Genomic DNA, 26459 nt, shown 5'->3' on the forward strand with positions numbered 1-26459 from the left:
AGGGTATGTCGTGATCTGTGGGGGAAAGTGGAGTACCCGGAGGAAACCCACGCATGCATGGGGAGAACATGCAACTCCACGCAGAAAGAATGCGGCCGAGTTTTGAACCTGCAACCTTTGTGTTGTGAGGCAACAGTGCTAACCACTGCGCCACCATGCAGCCCGCAAATAAATGAGTGTCTGATCCGTGATGTAGACACATGTAGTCAGTAATGTGGCACTTTAGTGTATCTTAGTTCAAATTTAAATAGTTTATCTAAAACTGTCAGTTTTGTGCCCTCTTCAGGTAAAAACTCTGCATTGCATTTGAATTTAAATCTGCCATTGCCAATGACTAAGAAGTGTCATGTGATGTCAGCTGGTACCATATGATGTCACAATGTCATTGTGAGCCTGTATTTGTGTTTTTTTGTTGGCAGCTCCACCGTCTCGGTCTGCCAGGCAACAGCATTCGTTGCAATTTTCAAACAGGAAGTGGGAGTGGAGTAAAATTCTGGTAGGGGTGACTTGCTCTTTAATTTAGCAATGAATCACTCCTCTAGACACTAATGAAGGCTGGGGAGACATTTCAACTGTTAGATTAAGGTGTTAGAAAGACAAACACACAGCTCGGAGATTAGTTTTATTTTCTATTTGACCACAGAGATTTACTAATGGACACTAGGGGGTGCTAAAAGCAAGCAAAACCACTTAGTATCGTTTTAAGAATTACCATCAGCAAAAACTGTGAGCTTTTTCCTTTACAGTAACGTTGTTTTAAGATGTCCTGTTCTTTGTGGTGATCAAAACTTAACCCTTACTTTTCCAAACTAAGGCCATTCAAGGAGCCATCAGATATTAGATGTTCTTGATCTTCCCATATAACCCTGCTTCTTCCCATCATAATAAAACACTGCTCCATGTTGCATTCAGGTTTATTATTTCTCTTTAGGTTAGAAAATTACAGTTGTGGTGACAGTAGTGCAAGGAGGGACCGGACACGGTGAGATCCAGTCCCAAACTGATCACAGGCAATAACAAGAGTCACAGTCTGACACACACACAAATAAAAATCTACATCAGCTGTGAATGAAGTAACCCAACTCTACTGTTACACAGTTGGATCAAACCGTTTAGCACCTCATTTGGAATCAGTCACATCATCAGAAAGATGACTCAGGACAGGAGCAGAGACATGAAGGTGACTGCCTGATGAAGGTCCTCCATCAGCTCCTCCGGCAGTGACAAAACCACCGTTGTTAGGTTTTGAGTTATTTCTAATATCCTAGAAGGGGAACAGAGCATTAATCAGATTGCTGCTGCAGTAATCACCATCTCCTCCAACTCCACGCTTATGCTGGAACTAACCAGCTGATATAATGAGCTGCCAGCTGAGGTTCGTGCCGGCAGCCTTCTTCTGCCACCAGAGACTGCTTCATCTGTTTGAAGTTGGCCTCGATATCCTTCTTTATGTCTGAGAAGACCTGAATTCCCCTGAAAGAGCTGATGACTTGCTGCAAAGAGAAGGAAAAACAGACACTGAAGAGCACACAGTAGCGTTTAAGATGATGAGGAAATGTTCATTAAAAGAAAAGGCAATTCCCTCTCCTTACATATAAAACTGAGAGCTGGTGGGCTATGTACTTGTGACTTCCAAGGTGTCTGATGTCTTCTTCCAGCTGCTGACTCAGAACCAGCAGCTGGTTCAGTTTGGCAACATGGAGGAAGTATTCTGCAGCAGAGACATCCACTAATGTCAGTTTGTGAGCCCATCAGACTTCATTAAACTGTAGAAATAATAATAATAAATAATAGTAATTCAAAAATGTGAACAAATTTTACATTATTCCTGAAACCTGGCATTCTGCACGCCTGCTTGAGAAGATTTTACATAATTTCTTCTGTCCAGAAAGGCCAGAGCTGCGCTGCTCTGAGTGGCTGCATGTTGGAGTAGCTCTGTTGGCTATATGTAAGTTTTGCCTTTTCTTGGGCATTTTTTCTTCTAGTTTCTCAAGAAAAATTGTATTTTTGGACATTTTACTTTTCTGTTTCTGGTGCTGTGAAGCTTGGAGGAATTTTACTGCTATGTTTTAGCTTTTCTTCACTTTTTGAGCATTTGTTATGATGTGTAACCATGGCAACAAGCTGGTTTACAATCGGGAGCAGCTGAGTAACATTGGAAAGGCTGAAATAATACCTCAACTGAAGCCACAAATTCCAAATGAGCTAAAACGCAAGAAGCATGGGTGCAGAGCGGGAGCAAAACGGAGGCAGAGAAAGAGGAATTTCAAACCATCTCCTCCATCGATCATAATGGGCAATGTGAGATCACTGGCCAACAAGATGGAGGAACCCTAAGCCCTTTCAAGGACTCAGCCAGAGTTTCGGCAGTTTCGGAACCACTGGAGGAGACAATGCAAAGAAGGATTCTCCAGAGAATCAAGAAAATGATGGACAACCCTGAGCATTCTCTTCACAAGACTGTCCGACAACGGAAGAGTGTCTTCAGTCAGAGGCTTCTTCAGTTTCGCTGCAACACTGACCGCTACTGGAGATCCTTCCTGCCAACAGCCATTGTAATATACAATAACTCTTTGATGAATTGATTATTATTATTATTCTGAGCTACTACAGGAATCAATTTCCCTCTGGGATTAATAAAGTATTTTTGAATTGAATTGAAAACTTCATATTTTGACTGGTTTCGTACCTTTTTTTAAGTTTTTCCACACGATTCACACCAAAACGCTCAGGATTTTTACTTTAGCATTCTTTAACACAGGTTTTTGTTTCTTTTGGTATAATTTATTGTTTTCTAACACTCATTTTAAAATGTAGCTCAAAAAGGCCTCATATACCTTGTTTACTTCAGTGTATTTTATAATTAAATATAACAGCTTAATGTTAATAAATTATGGGCGTAATATCGGTGTCGCACTCGTCTTTTATTGTGTAAGAAGCACTTATTTAAATTCAGTCACCGTTGACCCAGTTTTAAGGTTTCTTTTACCTTTTAAGCGGGTGCATTACATCTGTAGCTGCAGTTTTTGTTTGCAGCTGTTTTGTTTAAAGCTAATATAAGTCTAATAAAAACGCACTAAACGTTTTTGAGGCTTGAGCCGCTGGTCTCACCATCCATCAGTGGCCTCTCCAGCATATCGACAGGACTGCCTTGAATCAGAAACACCTCGACCCGAGGGAACATGGCAGACAGACCCACCATGTCCAGGTAGTCCTGCGCAGGTACATCACAAGCAGTCTAACTGACTAGAATCAAGAATAAAACATGCTTTATGTGCACCATTGTGTAGAACATGGTACCTCCAGCTGTGGCATGGGCTTTGGTAGATGTTCAAGGCACTGAAGCATCTGGTCCAGAATCTCTGATCCTTTAGAAACACAGTAAACTAACATGAAATATGCTGAAGTCATCTGAGAACAACTATTCTCCTTCATTTCTACCTTGAGCCTGGAAGCTGTCGGACTCCTCCGGTGTACAGCCTTGTCCCAGCTGCTCCTGGAACTGGGACAGAATAAATATTCATGAAGAGATGAATCTATTAATGAGACAATGGATGCAGGACTGATGAGCTAACAACATAACTGAATAAATCCAGATCAAAGTAAATGACTGCCACCAGTGCTGTTAGCTAACAGGAAGTGTGATTGGACTTGTGCATTGTTCAGGTCACCCTTACCTGCTGCATCTGGGCCCTGATAAGCAGGTCCAGTTGTCCACAAAGACACAGCATCTCCAGGCCCACCTGCTCAGGACTCTGCCGGACCGGCATCAGGGGTCTCCTCACCTGCAGCTCCACTGACCACAGCAGATGATCAGGTCATTTGAAATCAGGTGGAAAATTAGATGTTTGAAAATAACTAGCTAAGGGCTTAGAAAAGATGAAGGCACAAAGCAGATAAGTAGCTTGAAAACTTCTTGGACTTTTACTTCTGTTTAACAGCTGTCACCCTCTTGTTTTATTTTTTTATTTTTGGGGGGATATTATGACAAACACCTATTACAAATAATGATAATAATATTAATAATTGAATTTTCCTAAAGGTTAAAACAAACAAAAAAAGAATGAAAAACAATAAAACAATAATTCAATAACACAAAGTACACATTAAATACTGTATCCCTGGGAGGTCTGTTTTTATTAGCAGAAACGAAGTAATTAGAATCTGTGAACTGTCACCAATCACCTTTTGATCTCTGGCGTCTGCTTATTGGTGCTAATTGTCACCCTTCTTGTGGTTATTAGTGACATCACAACAAATGTGTTAGCTATGGTCACAACTGCATTTTCTAGAGCTCTTTTACTAAGTTAATAAACCTTCTTTATTGAAAAAATAGATATCATTGTTCTCATGTTGGATTCATAATAAAGTCATGTCATGTGTAGCACGGTTACAAGAAAAGTTTGTTTTATTTGATTTGACAATACATATTTGTTGTAATGTAAATAATTAACCACAGGACGGCCACAAAACAAAAATATTTCACGGCTTGTATTGTGATGCTTAAAGAGCAAGTCAACCCCTACCAGAGTCTAACTCCACTCCCACTTCATGTTTGAAAAATGCAACAAATGCTGTTGCCTGGCAGACCGAGAAGGCAGAGCTGCTAACAAATACACACACACACACACACACAGGCTCACAACAGCATTGTGACATCATAATGTACCAGTTTACATCATAGCATACCTCTTAGCCAATAGCGGTGGCAGATTTAAATTCAAATACAGTGCAGAGTTTTCACCTGACAACGGCACAACACTGCTAGTTTTAGGCAGAATATGGTAACTAAGATGCACTGAAGTGCCAAATTATTGACTACGTGTCTGCAGCATGGTTAGACATTTGTTTATTTAGTTTATCAGCAAAAAAAAGTTTATTTGGGGGTGACTTGCTCTTTAAGCGTGGTTCTGGTTGAATTTAAACAATCAACAAACTTTTTAGAAATACAACATTTTAACGTGTCGTACGTTGGATATTTGAAGGCTTTTAGTTTTTTTTTCCATCTTTGTTTTCTTTGCCAACACGTGTTGTAGTGTCGTAAAATTACCGCAAGAGGGCGACATTGGTCAACAGAAGTAGAAACCAAAGATAAAAACGGTACAAGATAAAGCCCTGCTTTTGGCATTTGTCATTGCTAACTTCTTAAGCTAGTTGTGCCTTGTCTACACCTCCGAATTTATTTTACATTTGTTCTTTTTTGTTATGCAAAATTATACAATTTTAAAATTTTTACTTGGTAAAAAGTCCACCAGTGTTGACCACAGACATAAAGAAACCTCTTTGTGCCTAAGGTTCTGACATTCTACCTGAAACAACTCTGGCAAACGTTTGACAGTTTGTCGCTCCTTGATGACGACGAGCAACGCCAGTACATGAGAAAACCGGGACGTTTTTGTTGGTTTTTGCCAGCAGATTAGTTTTTAATTATTATTCCAAACGTAATGAGCCAACCCTTTTTAAATCGCCCTCTTGTCGTTTTGATCACAAAAGAAATTTGATCACAAAAGAAAAATGGATTGCATTTAAATGCAAACAAAAATACATAGCTTTTTTGTTTGTTTATCTGTTCTATAATGGCTTCTGGTCAGAAAATCCAACTACCGAAATATGCACAGACCCTGCACTTTTCCGATGATATTCACCCACCAAACAACCCAAATAAAACGCAGTTTTACCTCTAAACCCTTCGTGGTAGACGCTGGGCTGACAGATCGGCTCCGACGCGCTCCCTGCCATCTCTGGTGAAATCTTCCTTATGTCTCACTGCTGCTGGAAGCCATATAAAACGCAACAATGCGCTAGCACGCACCGGATGAGACACCAGATCTTGTTTGTTTTAACCATTAATTGTTAAAATACGAATTTTGTCGGAAGTATCCATCACCTGTGTTGCGTTCGTGTGCAAAAGGTTTGGCTGGAAGAAAGAACACCGCTTGTTCGTCTAATCTCTGCGGACAGCGTTCACGCGTAGCGATGAAGTAGAGCCGCATTTAACATCTATTGGTCTTTTTCGCCCCTAAAAGGCTGCATTAACAATGACATAACGAAAGTATCGTGGTTTTCAGAACAAGAGCAGCGTTTTACTGAGCGACCCACGAACCCCTCACACCCAAACAGCATCCGTTCACAATGATGTCATCGGGGCTGAGCATGCAGCATCCCTGGATCAGGGTGAAACTTTTCCACAGATCTGATTCACAATCAACAATGTGAACACAAAACTGACTTCAAAAATGGAAATATAACCGGTCATCACAATTTTCACTTTGTATTACACATACTGTTAAAATACATTTAGATGCATTCCGTCTCTTCGCTTAAGTGATTAACATTCAATTCAATTCAAAAATACTTTATTAATCCCAGAGGGAAATTGATTCCTGTAGTAGCTCAGAATAATAATAATAATCAAGTCATCAAAGAGTTGTTGTACATTACAATGGCTGTTGGCAAGAAGGATCTCCAGTAGCGGTGTTGCAGCGAAACTGAAGAAGCCTCTGACTGAAGACACTCTTCCGTTGTCGGACAGTCTTGTGAAGAGAATGCTCAGGGTTGTCCATCATTTTCTTGATTCTCTGGAGAATCCTTCTTTGCATTATCTCCTCCAGCGGTTCCGAAACTGCCGAAACTCTGGCTGAGTCCTTGAAAGGGCTTGGAGTTCCTCCATCTTGTTGGCCAATGATCTCACATTGCCCATAATGATCGATGGAGATGGTTTGAATTTCCTCTTTCTCTGTCTCCGTTTTTCTCCCGCTCTGCACCCATGCTTCTTGCGTTTTAGCTCATTTGGGATTTGTGGCTTCAGTTGAGGTATTATTTCAGCCTTTCCAATGTTAATCAGCTGCTCCCGATTGTAAACCAGCTTGTTGCCATGGTTATGGTAAATGGCCTGTATTTGATATAGCGCCTTCTAGAGTCCTGGAACCCCCCAAGGCGCTTTACAACACAATCAGTCACTCACCCATTCACACACACATTCACACACTGGTGGGGATGAGCTACAATGTAGCCACAGCTGCCCTGGGGCGCACTGACAGAGGCGAGGCTGCCGAGCACTGGCGCCACCAGTCCCTCCGACCACCACCAGCAGGCAACGTGGGTTAAGTGTCTTGCCCAAGGACACAACGACAGCGACAGACTGAGTGGGACTCGAACCTGCAACCTTCCGATTACGGGGCGAGCACTTAACTCCTGTGCCACCATCGCCCCATATATACGCATCATAACAAATGCTCACAAAGTGAAAAAAGCTAAAATATAGCAGTAAAAATCCTCCACGCTTCACAGCACCAGAAACAGAAAAGTCAAATGTCAAAAAAATTGTTTTTCTTGAGAAACTAGAAGAAAAAATGCTCAAGAAAAGGCAAAACTTACATATAGCCAACAGAGCTACTCCAACATGCAGCCGCCCAGAGCAGCGCAGTTCCGGAAAAAGGTAATATCGTAATACTGTTTGCTTTTAAATTTAATTACTGCTTCCAGTATCACAGCCGACTTCTGGTATCTACCACAGCGTTTTAAAAACTATAATTTACATTAGACAAATTCATAATTTTGATATAAACTCAAATAACTTAGTTTTCTGTTTTGTGTAAAATGCTGCAACTGATTTATTTAGGGTTGAATGCAGAAATGTTTCCAAACATGGTCTTTGCAGCTTATTACTGTCGAAAAGCAAAATAAAACAAAATTGAATCTGCAGCTCAAGTTTAAAGTTAACGTTATCGGAAAAGTGCTGTTTGGTGCAGCAGAAGCTCAGGAGGTAGAGTGGCCTCCGTCAGTGGGCACCAGGGTGTAGGTCCTCAGAACTAGGGTGTGAATGACTGTATTGTAAAGTGCCTTGGGGGGTTCTAGGACTTCAGAAGGCGCTATATCAATACAAGCCATTTACCACGTTGGTAGGTGGATAAACAAGGCAATACTGGACTTTTGTATTAGCGTGTAGGAAAAATGGAGTTTGAGAAGTGTGCAGAAGCTACTTTTACCTGCATCTTGTTTCTTAATGCTAATGGAAGATATACAAAGCACAAACAAACTCTGACGTGGGTTTATTAAATAGCAAAGTCAGACAACGAGTCTCAAATCCTTCTATCGAGACTCAAAACGGGTCTTAATAAAATACAACTGGCTTATAAAGTTTATCACAGTTTTACAGTATAGAAAACAAAATAAAAATGCAGGTACACTGACAAATCAAAGGCAAGAAGATAACTAAATATGTGCTGAGGATCCATGCCCAGATACTACAATAATATCAGGCATATGACAGAAACAGGGATCTCGCATTGATCTAACCCCGAATCTTTGGGCAAGCAAATTTACAACAATGTACATAATTTTGTAAACAGCCATAATTATCAAACACAATCTTGCTTCCAAGTGCACTGGAGAGGAAAAAATTGAATATTTACATTGCTTTGCATTCAGTGTTGACCTTTGAGAAACAAAGAGCAAAACCTATAACCCACACCCGTCTGTGTGCTCGTCTCTTAACAGCAACTATGCATCAGGTGACGGCTATCAGCAGAAGAGAGGGCGCATGGTGGACTGGGACATCATGGACAGCTTTAATACTTAGAAGCTTGGAGGTCCTCCATCGAGGGGATGTTGTTGATCTTTTGTTTCTACTGTCGAGTGCCGGGAGGAAGATTCAGGCTGGCCATCAGCTCGTGAACAGATGCAAATATGGTACACTCACCTGGAAAAAGGTACAGAGCACAAGTCAGCCTGGGAACCGTTCCTTAAAAACAAAAAAAAAACCTGAATCCTGAGCTGGGAGCGCAGCCTCACCCGTCCTTGCAGGATGCAACTCATTGAACCTTTTGAGGATATTAGAGACCAGGAGTGCTGCAGCACCCGACGAGCTGTGCTGCCGGGGGATGTCGGCCTGCTGAGTGAGGCCTGTGGCCATGTCGTACACAATGGGAACAATAATGCTCACTGGTTCCTGGGGCGCTGGGATACGCTGGGTCAGCTGCAGCTGTGGGGCAAAGTAATGCCTGTCAGCATGTTCAAAAGATTCAACAGGTTCAGATGCAGCAAAGAGAAAAACAGCAAAAACTCACAAAGAAAAGCATCTTTGACTTGAGCACAACTGCAACGGTCCCAGGAGGGGCGATGGGGGGGGCACTGGGAGGAATGGTGAGGCAGAACTGGACGTTCCACTTGAGCTGTCCAGCCTGGTCGGGGAACTGGAGGCAGAGACGAAACATTTAAGGCTCACCTCTAAAACAAACAATATGGAAAAAGCAAAACTAGTGAAAATAAAAATCTGCTAACCAGCTCGAGCTTCATGATGCGTACGCAGTCCCTAAGAACGTTGGTGGGAGCCCCCAGAAGCTTTGTGAAGGCATTCAAAGTGTTGTATTTAAAAGGTGGACCTGCAACCTAACAACAGAAGTAGTCAGATTACAGAAAGTTCAGGAATAGAGGTGTAGCGTTATGAATATGCCATTTCTGCCCTTAACAGCTGCCCTTTGAAACAGTGACAGTGTGCATAAATTGCCAAGGTCGTGCGCTTGCTCTGATGTTTACATTCCAGCAAAGAAGACAGAAGAAGGACGAAGAACGCTTTTCATTAGTTAATCAAAGAACTTTATTTCTAATAAAGCTAATCAAAACAACTGTTGGTCAATAATAATCAGGTGACTGATCTGCATTCTTCGTCCTTCTTCTGTCTTCTTTGCTGTAATGTAAACATCAGAAGCAAGCGCACGACCGTGGCAATTTATGCACACTGTCACTGTGTCAAAGGGCAGCTGTTAAGGGCAGAAATGGCATATTCATAACACTACACAGGCGTAAGTTTCCGTTTATGGCCTCTCACTTACTCGGGTCTCAAAGAACCTCTCCAGCACCTGAAGCTCCTCCTGGGACCACGGACCTGCATTTTCCGGTGTGACTTTTAGCTGCAGCGTCTGGTAGTTCTTCGAATTCAGAGCCACGCGGCACTTGAGGATGTCCGTTTTGAACATGATCACACCCGGCTCGTTGGAGTTCACCAAAGACAGCTGGAACAGACGTGGAACAGAAGAGGCTGTTTCAGCCCTGCAGAAGCTGATGCAAGTGAATATCTGAGCAACACTCACGTTGGCCTCCAGCTGGATGATCCTCTGCAGGTGTCGCTTCATGATAACCGAACCCAGAAAGCGCTCCAGTGGTGAGCAGAGGTAGCTGCCTGCCAGGCCAGGCACAAGGCAGGGAGTGGGTGAAGGGAGCAGAAGCACGTGTAAGGCATTGTGGGTAAGAACAGTAGGAATGGAGGCCGCCCAGGGGCGCTGAGGTAGCTTTCGGGGAGGAGGCATAGTGGTGGGCACTTGGGAACCTAAATTAAAAAAAATACAGTAAATTACAGATTATAAATAAACACATCAGAAGCAAATCAATGGGTGTTTTTCCCTGTAACAGTACTTACTGGTCCCAGCACGTGGAGAATGAGGGTCAGGAATAGGGGAGTGCAGCAAAGGATTACCGGGAGACATGCCAGGGATCCTTGGACCGGGAGAAGGTCCTGAAACTTGTGGTGAGACTGGCCACTGGCCCCTGTGGCTGGGAGACACCATGGTGTATGGAGAGCTGGGGTCCAGGGGACCTTGATAGAAGAGACCCATCAGACACTTGATGAGATCCAACAACGTCACAATCAGTCGGATAAAGCCTGATTGGTACTTCTCCGTCAGCTCCGCGAGGGAGACGCGCACGCATTGACAGAGACGTTTTGCTTTCAGACTTCTCCGTAAGCTGTGGATTGTTGCTAAACAATTCTCCGCCAGGACAGCAGAGGGCGTAGCGCGGTTCTGAGGGATCCTGCCACATTTACAGTCACGTATCTTTTTACTACTGTGTTTATAATGTTTTAATGTATTTCACAGACTTTTTAACACAGACTAATTTGTCCCTCTCTCCTCTCTACCCCTTCATGCGATCGGCACCTCTAAACTTACGTTCCTCGTCTTTTCCGTCCATGAATAAAATGCTTGCTGCATATCTTTGCACTCCTTCAGTCACGGGTGAATAAACGTACATATTTTCAGACTTCTTCCGCGATGCGTTCTTCAATCTGTTCCGTGTCTGCTGGTAAATATCTCTTGACCTTTGACTTTTCTGTTGACGAATTTACAGGAAGCAGCATCCTGACCAATCACAAGCTTGCGCTCTTCGTCTCTTTCAACATAGTTGAAAACTGACGCAAGTCTCCGTCTTCCTCTGCGAGCATGTCGGAGGGCTCTTGAGTCGACGCATGATGGCGCTGCGTGTCTCTGTCCCGATGCAGACGGAGAAGTAGAAATAAGGCTCAAGTCCACCACTGTGGGCCCAGGGTTTCTGAGCTGTTACGTTTGCAAATCTCTGTTTAGTTCAGCCCTCCAAGTCCTTGCCCAGCAGAGGATTTACCACCAGGCCAGCCCTGCCACTTACCGTGGGGACTGGCAAAGCTGGTTTGGCCCATGGCTATGCCCAGGGAAGATGGAGACGGGGTGGGGCCGAAAGGAGAGGGTGCCCTCAAAGCTCCACTAGGGGAGCCAGAGGCATGGATGTTCCCTGCACACACACACACACACACACACACACACACACACATACACATCAAATGGCTCATCAGACTCTGGGATGATAACTGCTCCTTGCACGCACGCATACACACACTCACTCGTGTGAAAGCAAGCTAAAGCTGGACAGAAGGGCTGGAGCCTCTGGCTGGGCTGAGATGGAGAAGAATGGAAGGAGCATGACTAAATGCATGCTTTGTTTCCCTCTCGGCTGTGAGGTGTGCTGCATGGGCAACTCAAATGGTCTCATGATTTCATAAAATGAAAAAGGGGGGGCACACGATTGCACAAGCTCGCACTACGAAAATACATTTTGCACCGGCCACAAACACATGAGAGCAGGAAGACAGCGAGGCAGGACAGTTGGAAGTCATGACGCTGCACGGCAGCCAGATGAGATTCAAACAGTACATTCAAACGCGCACGTTTCACCCCAGACTTCCTACTACCTGGTGACTGGGTGGGCATCATGGATGGTGATGGAGTTACATTGGCGTGGTAATTTGGTGGAGGCGACGTCAGAGGAGGATAGACGCCTCCCGCGCCCCCCCTCATGGTCTGTGGTTGCTGAGAAGCTTGCAGCTGGTTCGTCAGGCTGTCCATCACATCTGCACCCACTGGCGAGGGGGGGTTGTCGTCTTCATTAACCGAACGCCTGCGAGCATCTTGACTGCTGTCCACAAACATGGTCAGAAATGTCTAGAGGGGGGAAAACAAAAACAAAACAAAACAAAGAACAATTTGTAAACATTTGTGCAGAAATATCAGCAGCAGCCACATTTATTTTTTAAATGTGGAAAATACAAAAGAAAGCTGCTTGTTGACTTCACCTTGAGTCCTGGAGCAGGGTGAAAGCCTTCTACAATCTTGCTGTTGTCAAACAAACTGTAGGCGCCGTCCCTAATGGCCACCACTCCGCGGCTGCGGCAGTAAATGTCGATGCAGTACATGTTTCGGAACGCAAGTCGGATGTGAGTGGGAGACTGGGGAAGGATGGAGAAACACTGGTAGGCGGTGTTGGTGCGCTGGGTGAGGCCAAGCATGGGCACCGTTGGTAACTTGTTGATTGCATTGAGAGGGGCCTGTGTGTCAGAAAGAACCTGTACGAAGAAAACGGGCAGCAACCATGTTTGTGAGTAAGATAGGCTTTGCTTGCCTCTGTGAGGACTTTAATCTCCTAGCTTATGACCACGTGTGTGACTGTGTACCTGCAGAAGCTGCATCACACTGGGACTCTTGTTGAACATGTCCTGTAGCTGGTGCAGGATGATGTTATGGCAGTTGGAGCAGCCCGAGTTGGGCCCCACAGTTCCCAGCGCTAAATGAAAGCGCTGGCTGCCGGAGTTCCACTGAATGGTGACAGAGCTGCCTTTGGTGGAGCCATAACACAGCACCAGCTTACGGTAGTTATACAGTCGCACCTCTGAGAATACGCTCAGGTTAGACGGCATGTCTGGAAGGAAGAAATCACAGCGTCGACGTCCTGTAAGGCAAAGTCACACAGGTCACTGGTTCTCAGGGGAGCGTTCACTTACCTGGCAGTGCACGTGAGAAGTTGAGAACACACTGGTAGAGCTGACTGATGGCTTTCCAGTCATTCAGAAACATCTCAACAACCTTCCTCCCCCCCACCGGCTCTGACAGAGGGTTTTCATAGGTCAGGTACACGTGACGCGTGGAGGCTAGAACAATAAATGAACTCATTTAGAATAAAGACAAAGAGGAATCGTGATTTTGTTGAATAATAATTTAAATAAGCATCCAATTAAAAGCACACCTTGCTCCTTGCTGTGTGTGCTGTTGAGAGGACAGTTGGCCAGCACCAACTCAGCCACCCAGGTTCTGTTGTTCCTGCCCTGCAGACGGAAAGTGCAGTCCAGGAGGGAATGCGCTAAAGCCTTCCTGGTCTCCTCTCCTACATCTTTACAGTCAGGAATTCTGCAAAAGCATGAAAGATTCTTTATAGTCGCAACATTTCAGTTTTCATGCTTTTACAATAAAAACACATGTGACATTTGTGTTCATCACCTCAGCAGCCGTATCGCATGACTGCTGCCATCTCCTTCCACTTGGACACCTTCATTTGGGATCTCCATGTTGGAAAGCTGATCAGAAAACAGGAAAATGTGTTCAGATAGCACAAGCCCAGAGTTCAGTTTAACAGACACGTGAAAATTATTCAGACCAACAACACGGTGCCCCACCTCTGATCTTAAGCCAATGAAAGGCATGTTGGTGTCACACATGGCTACGAGATGAGCCAGTTCTTTGTTGAACGCACACATTTCTCCAGATCTCTTCGGCTTCTTTGGTTCTGGGTCTCCCTGCTCTCCATAAACCTAAAAGCAAAGGGTTAATCTGTTTTAATATAGTTCTCTTGGCACTTTTTATTTGACCAACAATGTCCCACTTCACAAGGAAAAAAGCAGAAACCACACAAAGTTATTCCTTCTGCAGAGTCACAAACCTTTGTAGTACAAGACAGGAATAATTCTAAAATGTTGAAAAGTTTTCCTTTATTAGCATTTCAACTAGTGTCACGGTGTGAAAATTTAACCTCACGGTTATTGTGACCAAAATTACCACGGTTTTCGGTATTATCGCTGTATTTTTTAAAACGTGCTACATTTTCACACAATTAAATAAACCCTGTATGTCAGGAAATATTGTCCTCAGTTTGTCTAAATTTTGCCTAAAATGTGTTATTTTGTAATTATGTTGTTTATTTTTTACATTTTCCCCTTTAGTCTTTAAAATACCAATATTTTCCCATAACTTCTTATTTTTGTCTGTTTGATGTCATAATTTTAAAAATATTAGATCAGATGATACTCAGTACTCCAGCAGCCTTCTAATCAGATACTTTTTTACCCTTACTTGAGTAATAAACCCTATATCAGGAAAATATTGTCCTCGGTTTGTGTCCTTCCAGTGAGCTTTGCAGATAAGGGAAAATGTCGTCAGGCAGTAATCATTGTTAAATTCATAATTATTCTCAGAGAGAGACCAACTCTTATCTGCCCCTGGGAGCCCCATAATGCATAGCGTCATTTCAACATGGGGTTGTCCGCGACGCAGTTTATATGCAGGTGGCGGCGCTGCGGCTGCTTTATATAGCGACTCGTTGCATTCTCCCTCAACCCAAATCCTCGGATCACGCATTTTAGCTAAAACACTAACGTAACTTGCCTTGCGTTGACTGTAGAGCTGTGGGTGATGGTCACGCAGATGTGTCATGAGATTTGAAGCGTTGCTGCCTTTCACAGACACTTTTTCTGCACGTGCTGCCAACAGGATAGCCGTCTTCTATCTACTGTCCCTCGGCATTCTTCAAATATCCAAAAGATGCCCGTACTTCCCACTTTGTTTTCTTTGAGGGATAATAAATGTCCTGAGCGCTGCCGTCTCCTCCTTTGACCATTATTTCAGCTTTAGCTTCAAGAAAGTTTTGGTCGTAAACAACAAAGCGCGCATGTGCCGCCGGCAACTTCAGCAGATGATACGGTGGCTGGTAAGGGTCACCGCACCTACACCACAGCCACGGCAAACCCACCGAGATAATATAGTTTTTAAAAAACAAGATGGTTATTATTTTTGTCAACTTTTTTACAGAGGTTTACTGCTACACCGGTTACCGTGACAACCCTAATTTCAACCCAGCATCACAAAAAAGCTAATTAGTGAATGAAGGAAAGTGTGTTGATGTACCTTTCTCTTTGTCCCAGGCCGAGCATCTTTCCCTGTAGTGTCTTGGGCAAGGTGTTCCAGGTTTGGCTTAAAATGCTGCAAAAGCTGTGCACACATGGGTCCATCGTCCCCCTCTAACTGGGACACGGAGAGGAAAGAGTACTTATACTGCAACGCCGTGGGACTGCTAAGGACTTCGTACATTTCCACCACCTACAAACAAAAGAAAGAAAATAAAAGGAAATGTGTTTTGTTTGTGTGAAGTTAGTTTAGCCTCCACTTTTTCAGAACACGCTGGCTTCAGAACTCACAATGTAGTACTGAGGAAGACGAGTGAGCTTAATGAAGAGTTTGTGTTTGGACAAGCTGCCGACAGGGTGAGAGGCTGAATTGGAGAGGTGGACGATATCGGTGCAAACGGTGGGAAGGTGTTTCACGGACTGTCGACATCGCTGCTCCCCCAACCAGAACCTGCAGGGGGAACCAGTTTGTCTCTTCATTTTAGAATACTTGGAAGAGACATGTACATAAAAAGTTTAAAAACAAACACTTATTAGCAGAATAAACCCTGGTTTCACTGTTGCTTTATTTTTCTGTGAGGTTTTAGAGACTCGTGTAAAAACCGTTGCTTATGGGCTCATTTGAAATAACAGTCTCATCATTAACGAACACATCTGAGAGAAAACTGACAAACGGAAATAACAATTTACATTTTCCTGACTAGATCGAAAACATCAAATATGATGGTGAAAAAAAACATTTGTGGCATTTACTTTTTAAAGGGGAATGAGGCAGTTTTGGCTGGCTTTTAGCACCTTAATCTAACAGTTGAAATGTCTCCCCAGCTTTTATTAGTCTACAGGATTGATTCATCACTAAATTAAACAAATCAGCTGTTTTCATGATCTAAAACGTGAAGGAAACCTGCTGGAACCAGACTGCAGCGTCAGGTATGTCAGCTCCATTATTTTCTAAGACCAACAGACGAGACTAGAGATGGGTACCGAATTCGGTACTTTTTAAGGCACAAACCGAATTCCATAGTATCGACTGAGTACCGATTCATGTCATATGAAACGGTGCCTTGTTTCGGTACTTGTGCCATGTGCAAGAGCGTAACGTTGTCAGTCACTGTGGGCGAGCTGTAAACAAAGCTAGGAAGCGTTCTGAAGTTTGGGCCCACTTCACTAAATGCGATGGGCTATTGGGTGATGATGAAACCAGCAATAAAGATCTGAGTATGAGGCATCTTAATCTGCTCCAGCAGCTAAATAAACTGTTTAAGTTAACGTTAGCTTGATAGTTTAGTTTTTGTTTTACATAGCTAATGGTGCGTTCACTTTCTCCTCGGATATTCCAACTTCCGAGTAGGAAAAATAAACAGTTTGAAAATGAACGGCAAAAAGAATGAAGATACACAGTAAATTTAGTTCACAGCAAAGATGTTTGCTTCAGTGTAATTTGTAGTTTATAAAACTACAAGGACCCACCATCACACAGTTTGTCCAGATGAAAAAGGAGAGGAAAAGGAGTACATGGAGCTGGGTTTAGTTTGTGGAACACCACAATATTATAATACAAACTTGTACGGCATCGACGTTTGCTTTAGTTTCATTTGTACTTTATAATATATGGTCTCCTCATCAGAGTTATTCCAGAGGGCATAGAAGAGGATTAGGAGTACATGGAGCTGGGTTTGTTTTTGCATCATTTAGAAACAGTTGTTATTAAAGGTTTTCATAATGAAGAATTTTATACAACACTACGATGAAAAAATACAAACAGTTGTATGTTATTATCATGACATTTATCAAATATGGTTATACATTGGAAAAATAATATATATGTAATTAAAAAAGTGATTTAAATAATTATTAAACACTTAAAAGTATCAAAAATTGGTACCAGTATCAATTCGTAGGTACCAGGAATTGGCACAGTATCGATTCAAATGTCAAAGGTACCCATCCCTAGACGAGACGGGCAACTCCGGAGTTGCAAATTGAGTTTTCTAGCCACAGAGGGCGGTGGGGGTCATTTCATTAACCCTGTAAAAGGTCATTTCAGTACGTACAAGCTCAAGAAAATGATTTCAAAATATGACAAAATTGCAAAGTATGCCTTTAAATAGAACACACTTTCTGATCATTATCTAGTTAAGGTAAAGCAACGAGCAAGTTCAAATGAAAACTCAAGACTGTTGTCGCGTTGGTGGTTGAGGTGGTGGTGTTGTAGTCTGATGTGAAAGAGAGAATTTGAATTCTTCTATTTTCTGGATAAGGTCAGTTATTGATAGGGTTGTCACGGTATGAAAATTTAACCTCACGGTTATTGTGACCAAAATTATCACGGTTTTCGGTATTATCGCGGTATTTTTTAAACGGTGTTGCATATGTTCAGAAAGCATTGATAGTCCTGTTCTACACAAACTGAAATAGTTCTGAAAAGGTTTAACAGTGTTTATTAAACCTAAAATAACACGAAGCCTTAGCAAAAGTGCAACTTTTCACAAGTAAAGGAACAAACAGCTTATTTTTCTGGAACATGTTACAGTAGTCAGTGCAGGTTTAAATTATACAAATCCAAACATTCAAAACATAAACAATATGTAAACAAATCAAAGAAACACCACTTGTTTTCTCATATACTTGTTTTCTTCCTTATCAAAATGAAAATCTAAAACTCCAGTCCACACCTGACTTGAGCACTGTACAAGTCAACCTTAAAAAATATGTATTTAAAATAAATATCCACTTTAAACAAATTACTAAAATAACTACTACACTATGTAATCAAATCCAAATGTTCAAGTATAAATGGCATTGAATAAGTAAACAAATCCATGACAAGGAACTAATTGTATATTTCTCTTCATCATCAACAAATAAGATGCTTCATCCAGCAACAGGGTGTCCGTGACACGGTTTAAATGCTGGCAGAGGACGCTGCGGCTGCAGTATATAGTGACTCGTTGCATTCTCCCTCAACCAAAAGTCCTCGCGTCATGCATTTAAGCTAAAATGCTAATGTTAACTTACCTTGCACCGGCTGTGGAGACGTGGGTGATCGTCACGCAGATGTGCCATGAGATTTGAAGTGTTGCTGCCTTCTGCAGACACTTGTTTCCTGCACGTTCTGCAAACGGGATAGCCGTCTTCTATTAACTGTCCCTCAGCATTTTTCAGAAATCCCAAATATGCCCATACTTCCGATTTAGTCTTCTTTGAGGGCTGATGGATGTCCTGGGCGCTGCCGTCGCCTCCTTCTGCCATTATTTCAGCTTCAAAGTTTTGGTGCCGTTGCAAATTAAAAAGTGCGTGTGCGCGCAGCGGGAACTTCAGCTGAAGCGACGGTGGCTGGTAAGGGTCATCGCGCCGAAACCGCGGCCACGGTAAACCCACCGAGATAATATAGTTTTTTAAAAACTGGACGGTTATTTTTATTGTCAACTTTTTTACCGGGGTTTACCGCTATACCGGTTACCGTGACAACCCTAGTTATTGACATCATTCAAAATATGATGAAGTCAACAAAAGTAGTCCCACAGCAGAGAGGTGAAGTTTGTAGAAAGATGCAATTATAATCATTTTATCATCACATCTAGAATCAAATAAAATCATCAAGAGCCTGAAGATTACCTCCTCGAGTCCATCTCCTGAATTATTCAACCAGTTATTGCTATAAGAAGAAACTCATTCATCACTTTTATGCACTATTATGTGTCTGCTCTTATGTCAGCTGTGTTTATACATTTTTTATCACATTTATTTGACCTACTTGAGTTGCTGAAGCCAAGTTAGTATGCGCTTCATATCATCGTTGACGTTCTTTTCAATGTCATCCAGTATGGACTGATCTACAGAGACAAGGAAAAACAGAATATGGTGCAATAAAATCAGAAGAGTGGAAGAAAAAGCAGAAGGGTGTTTTTTTTGTAGAACGCCATTCTAGATAGAAATCACAAGGCGCTTCACGAGCTCAATATGATTTTAAAAGAATGGAAAAATTGAAAAAGATAAAATAAAAATTAGGATGAAAACTACAAAAAAAACAAGAGTCCAAAAAAATAAATAGAAATGACAGGCACGCTGGCAAAGAAGCAGCTCTATAGCCGTCATAAATAAACATAAACACAAGCGAAGATGTTGACGTACCTAATCCATACAGCATGGGTTGAAACATGCCCGAGTGAAGGTCAACAAAGATGTGCAGGCACTCTGAACGGCCACAGGGCTCCAGTATTGGAATAACCAGGGTTGGCAGAGCCGTCTCAATAAATGCTGGAAGGAAAACAAATCAGTGGGTTTATTATTGTATATGATACAGATGTGTTATGGGGGACATGCATGATTCACAGGATAAAACTGAATTCAAGTTAAGGATTAATAGGAATAAATAGGATTAGAATGATGTGACGGCTGCAGCCGATGGAACAGATCGGCAATTTTACTAGTTTTGCAAAACACTTATAATGTTACTTGTTTTCTGCAATGAACGAGAAGATGAAATGCGTACAGTTGTCACTGGGGTTGCTGGTTTTTAAAACGGTCTTGAGTTCCTGCAGCTTCTGATGAGCCCGGGCGTGAACGCTGTCAATCAGAAGCTTTTCCACTGACAGGTGGTCGATCTAAACAACGGCGGAGAACAGTGCAGTTGTTTCATCTGTTATTTTATTTTATATTACATTAAAATTTAGCATTGTACACTTCACCTTCATAGCTCTCTCCATTAATTTGGAGTCGCAGGCAGGCAGAGGAGGCTCGTGAGATATTTGTAATGGCTTGGATCCATCTGATTCATCAATCCTGATCGTTACTTTATGAACAGATGCCGTGCCCGTCTTTCTACCCAAAACTTGTTGGCTAAAGAATAGAAGAAAGCAATTTTATACATTTCAGTTTTTTTTTTTATTCTGCTTTGTAGCTTTTTTTGTTGCACGAACAAAAAAAGGTTGCTTTTTTCTCCTAATGTGTGAGGACATTCAGCAGCTCCTTACTTCCAGACAGAGAGGGTGAGGTATTTCGCAGGCATGTATCTCTCCTCCTGCACCAGGTCTCCCCAGCGCTCTCTGATCAGCATTAGTGTCTGGGAGTGGAGCACCTCTAGCTGCAGCGACAGACAGAAGGAGTCTGAAAAACAATGCTGTTAAAGAAAACGCAGTGTGGGAAAATTCGGATCAAGGTGGACAGAGGTCGAGTATTTCACTCATCCTCCCATTAACATTCAAAATGCGCACACACGCTCATCCTCGAGCCAGGTTCACCAGTTGAAGGCCCATTTGTGCTCCACACAGACTGCTCTTTGACAGGATGGGTGAAAGGCAACACAGAGATGTACTGATTAGCATTGTGATTAGCACAGTTGTGCTCTGCTCGCATGCTTGATTAAGCTCCTGACGATGGCGAGAATACCAACAGTTGATCCTCCCGGCATGAAAGCCAGAGACGTGTATCAGAACTGTCTGATGCGACAAACATGCATTCATTTATTTGATATAAACAAGATATGTTTGCATCTGGCAGAAAATTAAAATGAGATGCCTTTCCATGGAAAGACAACACATACAGATGCTGAAGTGTGTGTGTGTAAGGAGTTAGAGAACACCTCGCATGACATGAGTTTAAAGTAAGAACAGTACCGCCCTGTCTCTTTTTGTCAAAGGCTGTTTTGTTATTTAAGATATAAGAAGGGGGTAAAGAGAGATGCATTACTGCAGCTGTGTTTCTCATTGGAATTCTGTACCTGTCTGCTTGATCAGCCAATACTCTATATGCTCACACACACACACACACACACACTCCTGCCTAACTGCAGAAGCTCAGAGAAGACCGGGATGAAAGCCAAATTATTACAAGCGAGTCATAAACAAGACACCCATGTGGGAGTTAATAAACGAACACCAAGAAAGGATACGCAAGCAGTTGTACATGTCCTGCAGAGGCTTCTCATCTGCACAAAGGCGTGCCTGGACCAACTCATGGATGAAGTTCACCTGTAGGCTGTGCACCAGGGCTCGGCCATCTGTTAACAGGATGGGGGGAAAGGCAATTGAAAAAGAGTGACAGTCAGATACAGAAAACAGTTTCCTTTGCTTTGTACATAATTCTCATTATGATGTGAAGGGAGGCAGTTTTTACCTCCAGTTTCTTTGTCCTCAACTAGAATCTCCAACTTCAACAGCCTCCAAGGAATATCAGGATCATCCCCCATGACAGTTAAGGTGGCCTCAAACTCTCCTTCTACACGAAACTTCACACGGCCGTTAGCTAGAGAATCAGGCGCACACACAGACACAGTCACATAGGACCTTCTTGAAACAAACAGGTAAATAAATGATAAAAAGAAAAGACAGTTGGAGAAAACGATTAATAATTACTATTTTACCAGTAGCTTGATTCCTGAGTGGCTTCAGTTCAGAGGCTCATGTCTAATATGACTGATGTGCTAAAGGCTAGTCAACCATTTTCATTGCTAATGTCTTGATCAGCTCAGATAGCCAATGTTTTATTCAAATTAGAATCAACTTTATTGTCAGTGCCCCAGCGTCCTGAAGCATAGAAATGTGTCTCTGCAGTACTGCCTGACCGAGGTTACACACACAAAACATGTAGAACAAAACAGATAGAGGCAGACTACAACAGCTGCCATTTAAGACGCTCATATGTGATTTCAAATGTGATTTTATAAACCTATTTACTGCTTTCCTATTTATGTTACACGATCATTTATCTAGAAAACTATGGTTTTATACAAGCAGCAGCAGTAAAATGCACGTCTGATCTCTGAATTGTGTGTACTGAAACTCTAATTTCCCTCTGGGATTAATAAAGTATCTTTGATTTGATTTGATTTGATTCTGATGGAACAAACACTAGCAGTAATTTACTTTTCTACCGAATTAATTATATCATTCAAAATACAACTGTGACTGAACGCTGGGACTGGTAATATCCAGCAATATGCAACCTAGAAAGGAGTTATTTATCACTCCTAAACAGAAACATATTTAAAAAGGACTGAAATATCAGTGTGACAGCGTGAGCATCCTGTCACTGTATCCTGATTGATCATGCACCCTGGCTACTTGGCCATTGGATGTCCCTTTGGCTGACCGGTAAGCACGCGTGACTCTCACCCGGGAGTCTGGGGATCGAATCCCGCCTGGGCCCTCGTTTCTCCACCTTGCCACATCAGTATATATTTAAATGTACCAAAAAAAAAATCACTTACCAACAGTCAGATTTGCCAGCTGGGGTGGTAAATCTGTAGTGACCAGCCGGTGACGTAAAATCTGGTTAAGCTGGCTCAAAGTGGTCTGCTTTTCAGCTTTCGTAATGGGATCTGGGGGAATGATCTTATCCTACATAAAGACAGAAACCATCCTATTATTATACCAAAAAAATGGAAGGAACAGCAAATATACGGCAGCAGAGACGGTTAAAGACGTACTCGTATGCATGTCGGTAAACGTGGGTATGATCCAGTGGTCAGCACATCAATGGCAAAGGGAATGGCAAAACTGGGTAAACGAGCATGTACAAGAGCATCCCTAGCTAGTAATGCCAGTCTGTCAGCTGTGTCCACAAACAAGATGGCTTGTTGATCCAGAAAGCTGGAGATCATCTGTTCAGAAAAATTCACAAGAAAAAAAATATTGATTTAGCTCTGATGGTACAGCATAACATGCGATTTATAATGTAAATAAACAAAAAGCACACAACATACCGCACACTTCTCAACTTTCCCTGCATTGCTCGCCCACTTTACCAGAGCTAGAAGTCGTACAAAAAGCTGCCTGGTACGACTTGCAAACTGGACAATCTCGATTTTCCTGAAAAAAAAAAAAAAAATTAGATTTAAAAAGACACGATTGTTGGCCAGAACTGTCGTCAAATAAAAAAAACAAATATGCATACCTCTCCATGTCCGTTTTTCTGGGGAGTCTGAAAAATAAACATTGATTCTGAATTAATCAAACTCAGCAGAAAACAAACATTTAAGTTTCCTAACAAGTTAAACAGGTTCCTTCTTAATGACTTTATTACTAATGTTTTATTATTATTTTACTGAGAATATGAACAGCGGACCACCAAAGCAGAAACAAAACCCTGACAGCAAAACTGAAAAGTGACAGTAATCACTTCCACTGAACATATCAAATAAATAATAAAATTATTATTTTGACTACCTTTTTTTTCTATTTAAAGATATTAAAACAACACCGTTCACCTTTGTAATGGTCAAAATCAACTTGCTGCTGGTTAAAAAGATCACTCTCGAGGTTCGATATGGAAACGATCCAAAGGCACACCTTAGGTGATTAATGTATGAACACCTGTCTGGTAGTGCAAGCATCTTACTCTTTAACAATTTCAGATACTTACCTTTTAAAAATACAAGACAGAAACATTGCAAGTTTTTCTACTCTTATCCAGACATTACGGTAAATTCAATGCTTTTTAGGAGTCATCTTTTTGATGCTGTGACCTACTTAAATGTGCTTTGCTGCCGTCACAGAGATCAACCTGATTATCAGTGCCAGTAAGATTATTTTAGTCCCTTAAATTCAAGCATCCTCAGAGTTTGCAACTGTTAGCTTAGCTGTTAGCATGGGCCTACGCTATTAGCCGTTACTTACAGTTCTGCTAGCAGGGTAATTTCATGGTAAGTCCTCTGGAGAAGAAATTCAATAAGCAGACTCAGTCGCACACCCTGCGTAGCCGGGGCACCTGGTGGTGGCGGCTGCGGACCCGAAAAAACCGGACCCCCAAGAGGGACGAGCTGCCCATCTGACCCGATCTGCACTGGAGCCATTTTAGCTGCTCGGCTACACACTCAGCAACACAACGGCAAAACCGGTGAGTTATCAAGGTTAACTCCTTATACAAATATCCTCCTTGTGTTCTCACAACATTTCCTCCATGACTAAAGAATCTTGACGCGAAGCTGGTGGACTCCGGAAAGAAAATGCAGCAAGTGAATCAAACTTGACAACTCGTTGTGGAGACGAGTCAGTGGCGCTCCGCCGCCATCTTTGCTGTCGGGAGTGATTATGGTCGTGAGAGAGAGAAAACCTGGATAGGATTTTTGAAGAGACTTGGGATTCTCCGCGAATTTTCTAGTTTTTCAGCACAATGTTTGGCTGTAGAATAAAAAAAAAACTTGCTGTCAACTACACTCGTATGTACACTCGCAGGCCATGCTTGACCGCTTGTACCGGTTATCACTAAATTGTATTTTCATTTTGGTAACAAGTAGATTAATTGTATTATATATTATATATATATATGTATGTATGTATGTATGTATGTATGTATGTATGTATGTATGTATGTATGTATGTATGTATGTATGTATGTATGTATGTTTGTAAAACAGCCCATATCAGAGGGCTTGATACCCCATACTCCCGAACTACACCCCATGAGACACAATTGAAGGCCTTCTCCAAATCCACAAAACACATGTAGATTGGTTGGGCAAACTCCCACGCACCCTCCAGGACCCCCCTAAACATATTGGGCTAGTCCAGTGTTCCACGGCCAGGATGAAAACCACATTGCTCCTCCTGAATCTGAGGTTTGACTGTCCACAGGACCCTCTTCTCCAGAACCCCTGAATAAACTTTACCAGGGCACTCAGAACTGTGGCCTCCCTGTAGTTGGAACACAGTGGTCCCCCTTTTAAATAAGAATACCAACCACCCCGGTCTGCCAATCCAGTGAAACTGCCCCAATGTCCATGCAATATTGCAGATTCATGTTGGCCAGCACAACTCTACAATATCCAAAGCCTTAAGGAACTCTGGGCCAATCTCATCCACCCCCGGGGCTTTGCCACCAAGGAGTTTTTTGACCACCTCACTGAGCTCAGCACCAGAGATTTGACTGCCCAACTCAAAGTCCCCGGACTCTTTTTCCTCACTGGAAGATGTGCCTGTGGATTTGAGGAGGTCTTTGAAATACTCCAACCACCGATCCACAATGTCCCAAGCAGAGGTCAGCACAATGTCTCCAGTATAAACAGTGTTGGTAGCACACAGGCTTTCCCCTCCTGAGGCGCCAGATGGTGGACCAGAATTTCCTCTAAGCCATACGGAAGTCTTGCTCCATGGTCTCACCGTACTGTCATTGCCCACATGAGCATTGAAGTCCCACATCAGATCGATGGAGTCACCGAAAGGAGCGTTCTCCAGCACTTCCTCCAAGGACTCTAAAAAGGGTAGTCTGAACTGTAGTTTGGTGCATAAGCACAGACAACAGTCAGGACCTTTCCTCCCACACGTAGGCAGAGGGTGTCACACCCTGTCCTGTCTCCCTGTTTTGGTTCAGCCTTGTGTCTCGTTGATTGCTCCCACCTGCCTCTCGTTTCCCAATCACCTTAGCTCCCTGCCCTCGTGTATTTAAACCCCTTCTGTGTCTTGTGTCGGATCATTGTTTCTTTGTCAGCATGTCTCCTAATGAATCATTGTTGAACGTTCCTACCTGTCTGCCTGTCTTCCTCGCCCCGTTTGGATCCTCACCTCTTCTCCGCTTCATTCGCCGGTGCGTGTGACAGAATGATCCGACCCGAACCCGTTGAAGGATCCAGCGGGGAGATTCTACCCTGGGAGTGCCTGCTCCGATTCCTCTCCTCCGATCACCGGCCAGCCTCTCTTCCTCCAGCCTCGCCTCGCCGAAGACGCCGTCGCCGACCTTCGGCCGCAGCGTTCCTCCCCGCCCTTCCAGAGCCGAAGGCGAGTTTGGACCAGGAGCAGCTTCCAGATCGCTCCAGTTTCGTTGGCACGAGCCTGGCTGTCTGTTCCCCCAGAGTTGGTCCACGGCGTGGGGAGAAACGCCAAGCTCCACCGCAGCCCTGTGTCCCGGGACGGAGCTGCGGACTCGCCGCTGCCCCTGCCCGACGCAGCAGCTTGGACCCGCCCCCGGCCAGATCAGCAGTCCCGTCACCGGTCCAATCGGCGCCCCCGTCATCTGCAGGCGGAGGAGCAATGCCTGCAGCCCAGCTGACAGAGCTCGTCGATCTCCAGGCGGAACTTGGCTGGATCCGCCAGCTCGTCAGCCTCCAGGAGTCCCACCTGGACACTCTATCTTCCTCGAACCGCCAGGAGAGGGCCTCGGTCCAGCCGGCAGCTCCCCCATCTCAGAGCCAGAAGAACGAGCCCGAGATCCACCCAGCAGAGCTTGCCGGTCTCCGGGCTGAGCTGGCCCAGCTCCATCGGACCCT

At 43.2% G+C, this 26459-nt stretch overlaps 2 protein-coding genes across 3 annotated transcripts; both read right to left on the minus strand.

The window, feature by feature from the left end:
• Nucleotides 1-898: 898 nt before the first annotated feature.
• si:ch211-218d20.15 (uncharacterized) lies at nucleotides 899-5880 on the minus strand. Its single transcript, XM_015965967.3, has 8 exons — nucleotides 5679-5880; nucleotides 3678-3796; nucleotides 3442-3502; nucleotides 3301-3368; nucleotides 3112-3214; nucleotides 1593-1711; nucleotides 1348-1493; nucleotides 899-1264 (listed from the first exon to the last, which is right to left on the minus strand). The coding sequence occupies exons 1-8, from the start codon at nucleotides 5737-5739 to the stop codon at nucleotides 1156-1158; spliced, it is 786 nt and encodes a 261-aa protein (XP_015821453.1). The 5' UTR covers nucleotides 5740-5880; the 3' UTR covers nucleotides 899-1155.
• A 2526-nt stretch (nucleotides 5881-8406) lies between these two features.
• On the minus strand, nucleotides 8407-24264 carry med14 (mediator complex subunit 14). Of its 2 annotated transcripts, XM_015965965.3 has the most exons (29): nucleotides 23875-24264; nucleotides 23153-23179; nucleotides 22962-23067; nucleotides 22686-22859; nucleotides 22467-22596; nucleotides 21374-21502; nucleotides 21150-21257; nucleotides 20233-20365; nucleotides 19948-20098; nucleotides 19752-19863; nucleotides 19391-19516; nucleotides 19014-19092; nucleotides 15548-15707; nucleotides 15258-15449; nucleotides 13754-13888; nucleotides 13578-13654; nucleotides 13327-13487; nucleotides 13085-13231; nucleotides 12758-13002; nucleotides 12380-12649; nucleotides 11999-12248; nucleotides 11419-11541; nucleotides 10418-10594; nucleotides 10092-10327; nucleotides 9834-10013; nucleotides 9283-9390; nucleotides 9069-9194; nucleotides 8794-8983; nucleotides 8407-8701 (listed from the first exon to the last, which is right to left on the minus strand). In XM_015965965.3, exons 1-29 carry the CDS (start codon nucleotides 24048-24050, stop codon nucleotides 8628-8630), a joined length of 4302 nt encoding a protein of 1433 aa, XP_015821451.1. In that variant the 5' UTR covers nucleotides 24051-24264; the 3' UTR covers nucleotides 8407-8627. The 2 variants fall into 2 exon arrangements, with proteins under 2 accessions (XP_015821451.1, XP_015821452.1); XM_015965966.3 differs by lacking the exon at nucleotides 11419-11541.
• Between the last annotated feature and the right edge of the window lie 2195 nt (nucleotides 24265-26459).

This window comes from Nothobranchius furzeri, chromosome 14, assembly GCF_043380555.1.
Source record: "Nothobranchius furzeri strain GRZ-AD chromosome 14, NfurGRZ-RIMD1, whole genome shotgun sequence".
NCBI lineage: Eukaryota > Metazoa > Chordata > Actinopteri > Cyprinodontiformes > Nothobranchiidae > Nothobranchius > Nothobranchius furzeri.

Coding starts and splice junctions, on each gene's coding strand:
- si:ch211-218d20.15 (XM_015965967.3), bottom strand. CDS start 5,739: ATGGCAGGGAGCGCGTCGGAGCCGATCTGTCAGCCCAGCGTCTACCAC. Junction 3,503..3,677: donor TCAGGGCCCAGATGCAGCAG/GTAAGGGTGACC, acceptor ATTCTGTCCCAG/TTCCAGGAGCAGCTGGGACA. Junction 1,265..1,347: donor GCAGCTCATTATATCAGCTG/GTTAGTTCCAGC, acceptor TTCCCCTTCTAG/GATATTAGAAATAACTCAAA.
- med14 (XM_015965965.3), bottom strand. CDS start 24,050: ATGGCTCCAGTGCAGATCGGGTCAGATGGGCAGCTCGTCCCTCTTGGG. Junction 13,889..15,257: donor GGCCTGGGACAAAGAGAAAG/GTACATCAACAC, acceptor CTTTGCTTTTAG/GTTTATGGAGAGCAGGGAGA. Junction 9,391..9,833: donor AGAGGTTCTTTGAGACCCGA/GTAAGTGAGAGG, acceptor TTCTGTTGTTAG/GTTGCAGGTCCACCTTTTAA.